Below are 6,534 nucleotides of genomic sequence, written 5' to 3' on the forward strand. Positions count from 1 at the left end.
TTTGAGACATGTCACCCATGCATGCCTCAAACTGGGGCCACCTCTAAAATGATATCAATAGAAATGTAGACATGTCTACATTGCTATTGCAATCATTGATACTAGGGTCATTTTGGAGGTGGCCCAAGTTTGGAGGAGCTTAAGAGAAGTGCATTTGCATCTTGAATAAGGGTGTTTTCTATTCAATGTAGGTGGCCCCAGTTTGGAGGAGCCTAAGAGAAGAGCATTTGCATCAAGTATCTACATCAAATGCAAAGAAAGGTAAGCACAAGAGCACTATCAATCAAATCAAATCAATATGTCAGCATAACTAAGATGGGGGTTGCCTCCTACTGGTATTTCAAGTCAAGGAAACTTACTGATGGCTTAAGAGGAGCATTTGCATCAATCAAATTCAAAGCAAGGTAAGTATAAGAGCATTTGCATCAATCAAATTCAAAGCAAGGTAAGTATAAGAGCATTATTTCACTTGAGATGGGGGTTGCCTCCTACTAGTATTTCAAGTCAAAGAAACCTATTGATGGCTTAAGAGAAGAGCATTTCAATCAATCAAATTCAAAGCAAGGTAAGTATAAGAGCATTATCAATCAGATCAATATATTGGCTTAAGAGAAGAGAATTTGCATCAATCAAATTCAGAGCAAGGTAAGTATAAGAGCATTATCAATTAGAGCAATATGTCAACAACTAGGATGGAGCTTTCCTCTATCGGTATTTCAAGTCAAGGGAACCTACAAATTGTAAGGAAGAGAAGTGGCGACATTGGTGGATAAAATTGATGATATGGATACCCATAGGCCTCAATACATTCACTTTAACAATGAAGGCAAGAAATAAAGTTGTAGGAATTCCTATTGCAACAATAAGGACATTAGTTTCTGAGGAGGTGGAGGAAAATGATGCAACATGGGCAATAAGGATACCCAAGTCATTGAGCACAACAGTCATACTCCAGGCACCTTTATTTCATTGGTGCATTGCCACCACATGCTCAAAATCTTGAAGCTAGAAGCTTAAACGAATCACGACCCTATATGGGCTGTTTGGACATTTGAAAAAGGTAAACGAGTTGAACAAAGGGCTTGAAATTTTGGTCAAAGGGTTGGTACACTTGGTCAAAGGGCTTAAACAATTGGACTAAGCCCTTTGACCAAGGGGTTGGCAATTGAGTTGAACAAGGTACAATGAAGAGATTGTATGGACAACAATTGATTCCCAATGCTACCTAGAAGGCCATGCATTTATTTTTAAGAGCCTTTTATTATATATAAAGTACATTGACTTGGATTACTATTTTATATCACTTCATCATTATAAATCCGCATTAGAGAGCCACATGGATAGTTTCAAACAATAGTATGAATTGTTCTTGTGGTAAGACACATAACAGATACAAGAGGAATTGTTAGCTACATCCATGCTCCATTTGCATGGAGGGTGTTTATGTAATGTTCAGATTCTTTGAGCATTCCACATGACCATCTATACCCTTGCCTAGAGAAAGGTGTGGTGGACAATAGCTGGGTGGTGAAGGTGATGCCTTTCTCCTTTAAAGATGTGGGTTGGACCCCCTCCCCCCCTTCCCTCTTCACAAAAGGGTCAGTGTGTGTTTTTTTCCTTAGAAAAAAACAAACAAACAAAAAGGCGTGGTGTCCCCTAAGATTTGAACCCAATATGCCCAAGCTCAAGGCCTAAGATATCCAAGCTCAAACCAACAGGCTAAAACCTAGGGGACAAGTGACATTCTCTAAATGGAAAGTTCAACCGTGGTGGTCCATTATTTGTTGGGTGGAGAAGAGGTTGATGGTCCATCAACTCTTTGCCAGACAATGCAGCAAACGATCACCAATGCAGCAATTAATACATGAAAATTGTAGCTTATAATAATTCTCCAATTTTTTGCTTCAGTGATCATTAGAACAAGGTCAGTTAGACAGTTCCAATTGAATGGTAACGGTTGTACACATCTATAAATTCTTAAGATTCTAACAAACACTGCAACCATGCACATTGAGCTCGATAGCCACATTGTTCATTAAGTGTGAAAGGTGCAACTAACACATTAAAGTCTATTAGTTTTAGTTGTGGCATTACTGTGTGTGGTCTTTAATCATTGTCACACAATCAAAGATTGGGGCAACAAATTTTTGCCTTAGTGGTCGTTAGAACAAGGCCACACATATAGTTCCAATTGAATGGTAATGGTTGTACACATCTACAAATTCCTAAAGTTTCATGTATTGCACAAACACCACAACCATGCACGTTGAGCTCGATAGCCACAACCTTGACGGTGGTGAGTTTTCTGGCGTGCAAATGTAGGAGGTTAGGTGTGGAATGTGAGGTCATCATCGTCCAAGGTGCAAGGAGCAACCTCAAAATCTTTTAGACTAAGCTATAAAGAGCTTTAATGCATCTCAAGGATAGATATCACAGAGTGAAAAGAAAGGTTTTCTGAGGAATTAAATTTACTAGTAGCTTTTTAGTTTCTGGAATGACATGGGCATATCATCAGAATGTGATGGATTTTCAAAGTTTTCCATCTGACTGGTCGTGTGCTTGTTCTAATGGTTGCTAGAAAGCTTTTACCAAGTGTTTTGACATTGGTTGCCAGGTACTTGATTGTGAAGACCGTTCCTACCCATGGATGCATTGAGGAGCTGGTGAAACCATTCGGTTCATATAGACCAATCAAAGAGCAACTCTGCTTACTTGACAGCCCTTCATTTGGTATGTTTTCCTTTTAAAACTTAATGCCTTATTGCAGCCTGGACAGTTCTTCTGGACAAATGCATATGCCCCATGCACACATGATTCAGTCTTCTGAATCATGTGTCAAATCCTATGAATGCATCCTCGTAGTTCACACAGGTAACATAAACTCAGACATAATGCACTACATGTTATATTTGTTGAGATCTTCAAAAACAAATCTGTACAGGAATTTTCCCTTATTTTTAAGAGTTCTAGTTGGAACTAACCAGAGATCCAAGTGGGGACATAATCAGTACAATCACATAGATGGCTTCTGGAACATAACACATCACTACCTTAAGTAGGAGTCTCTGCATAAAACTTGATGAAGATTAAAGCTTTTCAAACAAGATGGGCATGCCAAATTGGGGCTGCAAGGTCAGGACAGTGGTGGGTGCATGACGATAAGTGGGAGACAGGCGAAAGCGGTAGCGCTGCAAGATGGTAGATAGCACAACTTTCGCCTCAAGGATGGCAAACGTCTGCCCTATGCAAAAGCGTGGCCCCATTGAAAATGGCATAAAAGCACCAGCCACTGTGCATGCCTTGGCAACACCTCCACTAAACCTCTCAGGCCGAAACTCGTTGGCATCAGGACCCCAATACTTTTGGTCATGGTGCCAAGCAATGATTGGCACCACTAGCTCTGTCCCTGCAGGAATCACTATCTTGCCAAGCTGCATATCAGTAACAGCTTTCCGGAACATGTGCACTGCTGGCGGATATAGTCGGAGTGCTTCATTCAACACCATGCCCACCTGCAAAGAAATGAAATTTCTAAGCCAAATTTGTGCAATCTATTATGTATGTACATATGCATGTATGCATGTGTGTTTGCTTGTCACCATCTGTAGCCAAATCTGAGTAATCTATTATGTATGTGCATATGCATACATGTATGCATGTGTCTTCGCATGTGAGCCTCTGTACTTACAATTTTCAGATGGTTTACTGACTCTGCTATTGGCATATCTGTCTTCCCACAAACAGCCTGCACCTCCTCCCTCGTGCGCTCCTGCCATTCCGGGCTAGTGGCAAGCAGTAGAAATGTCCATGTGAGCAGTGTTGATGTTGTTTCATGCCCTGCAAAGAAGAAAGTCTTGCATTCGCCAATGATATCATCAATCCCCATGCTCAGGTTCTTCTGATTCCCCTGAAGCTCGCCCTTGTTTGCAGCCATCATCAGGCCAAGCAAATCATTGCCATATGAGTCTCCACGACCAACCTCGATTGATTCCAAGCGACTGTTGATCAGTTGGCGAAGGACCCTGACGATGTTATTGTTGATCTTCCAACGATACCGATTGAATGCAGTAGGCATAAACCTGCCTCACACAACGCCAGTTCCAGCTAAGCAAATCCATACATACATACATACAGGGTGGGGGTACCTTTTGTTAAGAAAGCACGTGCACGTGCACACACACACAAAAGTGGGGACACCTTTATGTTTAGAGATAGCAAACATACATAAACTAACATTTGATCAGTAAACATTTTCTGACCTTGATCCTGGAACGTAAACAGAGCGGAGAACTTCATTCATGAGGATTTGCTGCTTGTGCTGCATTTCAAAAACTAGCTTGCCTTCAGCGAAGCTACTTCCAAATGCTGTGTGAGCAATGATATCAGCAGTCAAATCTCTGAACTCTTTATGAACATCTATATCCTGCCCTTTCTCAATTGGAGCGTCCCAATTCTCTATCATTGCAACCGTACATGACGCCATTGTAGGAGTCATGGCCTGCACAGTTGAGAGTCAAAACAGAAAGCTTCAATGTCCGAGAATAGAGGATTGGTGTGATGATCACACATGCTTGAATTGAGTACAACTATTTTTGTCTATAACTCTACCCCCCTCTGGGCACATGAGCAGAGACGTAAATGCACAGCAAGATATCTATCCCCCTCCATGAATGCATGTGCATGATGCACGCGCACGCGCACGCGCACGCGCACGCGCACGCGCACGCACACGCACACGCACACGCACACGCACACGCACACGCACACGCCTCTAATCCCCCTCCTTCCATGCGTGCACACACAAGCGCGTACACACACACACACGTGCTCTCTCTCTCTCTCTCTCTCTCTCTCTCTCTCTCTCTCTCTCTCTCCCCCCTAATGTTTGTAGGCATGATTGGCATGGGTACATGAAATTGAGTATCTTGAAAGAGAAACCCACCTTCAGCTTCTCAAGGAAGAAGGCTGGGTTCATCATGCGCCGATGCTGAGCCCATTTTTCACCCTCCAGGGCCACCAGCCCATTACCAATCAAGTCTTGTGAATCAGGCCTTCGATCAGGCTTTCCATAATGGCCAAACTTGGTGGACAAGATTTCTTTGGCCTCCTCTGGGTGGGTGAGATGGAAGCGGGCTTGAGATCCAATCCAGTATACAAATTGGTCACCTGCAGGTATCAATATAGCAATGAGCTATCCATAACAAGAAGCCAGCTTCAAGGGCACAGCAAGACTAAACAAAACGTGGAAAAACAGCATGATAGAACGCTTACCATATTTCTTGGACCATTGGTAGTGATGGGGGAGAATTCGGGGTGTAATATCATGGGAGACCTCTGGCATGGGGAGGCTGCGGGCCTCCTTGCTGATTGCAACAAACTCAAGTAGGTTGCCATGGTGGAAATGATTGGCCAGGCATGGGATGCCCTGGGCTTCAAACACCTTTTTGATCCGGCGTGGTCTCCACCACATAGAGAGGAAGGCCTTCCAGAGGTTGTAGGCCAAGGGTGTGGCCAGCAAGACCAGGACAGAAACCAGCACATCTTTGGACCATAAAACAGTGGCGAGCTCCATATTTGGAGCAAGGTGTTCTTTCAAACACAAGGTAGTGAGTTGTTCTCTCTCCTCTCTCAAGCAAGGTACACTGGGTTGATCTCTCTCCTTCCTCAAAGACCAGGTAGAAGGTCGGTTCTCTCTCCTCACTCCAGAAACAAAACGATATGTTGTTTTCTCTCCTCACTGCGGAACCAGGAAAGCGGAACCAGGAAGTGGGTAGTTCTCTCTCTTGACTGCAGAACCAGGAAGTGGGTGGTTTTCTCTCCTCCCAAAAACCAGGAAGCGGGTCTCTCTCTATCTCTCTCCTCAGTGCAGAACCAGGAAGTGGGTAGTTCTCTCTCTTCACTGCAGAACCAGGAAGCGGGTCTGTCTCTCTCTCTCTCTCCTCGGTGCAGAACCAGGAAGTGGGTAGTTCTCTCTCTTCACTGGTAGTGCAGAACCAGGAAGTGGGTGATTTTCTCTCCTCTCAAAAACCAGGAAGCGTCTCTCTCTCTTCTCTCTCTCTCTCTCTCGTTGGTCTCTCTCTCTTCTCTCTCAGAAACTAGGAAGTGGGTCGTTTTCTCTCTACTGTCAACAAGCAAAGAGAATGTGGGTTGTTCTTTCTCCCCTCTCAAAACCGGTGAAGGGTTTGTAGTGGGTCATTGGGTTCTCTCTCTCTCTCTCTCTCTCTCTGCTTAATGAAACAATCACTATCTCGATCAGTGAGACACCAACAAGCACTGCTCTGCACAAAAACAAGGATTGGTAGTCCTTAAAAGTGCGTTGCACCCGTGATGTGCACGCTGATGTCTGCCGCCCACTGATTATTACACGGCTCTCAATTTCGGAAAAAAAAACGCTTCAAATTTTTGCTTGCCGTGGAAGTTGTAACCGATAGATTTGGAGAGTTCGAGTTCGAACCTTCCGAGGAAAAACCGTGCAGACTTCTAGAACTCCAAAGGAATCAATCCAAGGCTTCACGTCACTGCTGAGGCCTACTT

The 6,534-nt window shown here is 43.8% G+C and overlaps 1 protein-coding gene across 1 annotated transcript; it reads right to left on the minus strand.

Annotated features, from left to right (window-relative positions):
* Positions 1 to 2,882: 2,882 nt before the first annotated feature.
* LOC147607386 (cytochrome P450 CYP72A616-like) lies at positions 2,883 to 6,287 on the minus strand. Its single transcript, XM_086790327.1, has 5 exons — positions 5,272 to 6,287; positions 4,943 to 5,166; positions 4,260 to 4,498; positions 3,689 to 4,079; positions 2,883 to 3,512 (listed from the first exon to the last, which is right to left on the minus strand). The coding sequence occupies exons 1-5, from the start codon at positions 5,570 to 5,572 to the stop codon at positions 3,087 to 3,089; spliced, it is 1,581 nt and encodes a 526-aa protein (XP_086646453.1). The 5' UTR covers positions 5,573 to 6,287; the 3' UTR covers positions 2,883 to 3,086.
* Positions 6,288 to 6,534: the final 247 nt, after the last annotated feature.

Source organism: Cibotium barometz, chromosome 55 (genome assembly GCF_041138505.1).
Source record: "Cibotium barometz isolate CiBa-2024 chromosome 55, ASM4113850v1, whole genome shotgun sequence".
Lineage (NCBI taxonomy): Eukaryota > Viridiplantae > Streptophyta > Polypodiopsida > Cyatheales > Cibotiaceae > Cibotium > Cibotium barometz.

Bases quoted from the DNA above. Each gene is read 5' to 3' on its own strand.
- LOC147607386 (XM_086790327.1), bottom strand. From the start codon at position 5,572: ATGGAGCTCGCCACTGTTTTATGGTCCAAAGATGTGCTGGTTTCTGTC. The intron at 5,167-5,271 runs GTAAGCGTTCTA...TGATACCTGCAG, and splicing joins CCAATGGTCCAAGAAATATG to GTGACCAATTTGTATACTGG. The intron at 4,499-4,942 runs GTGGGTTTCTCT...TCAACTGTGCAG, and splicing joins TCTTCCTTGAGAAGCTGAAG to GCCATGACTCCTACAATGGC.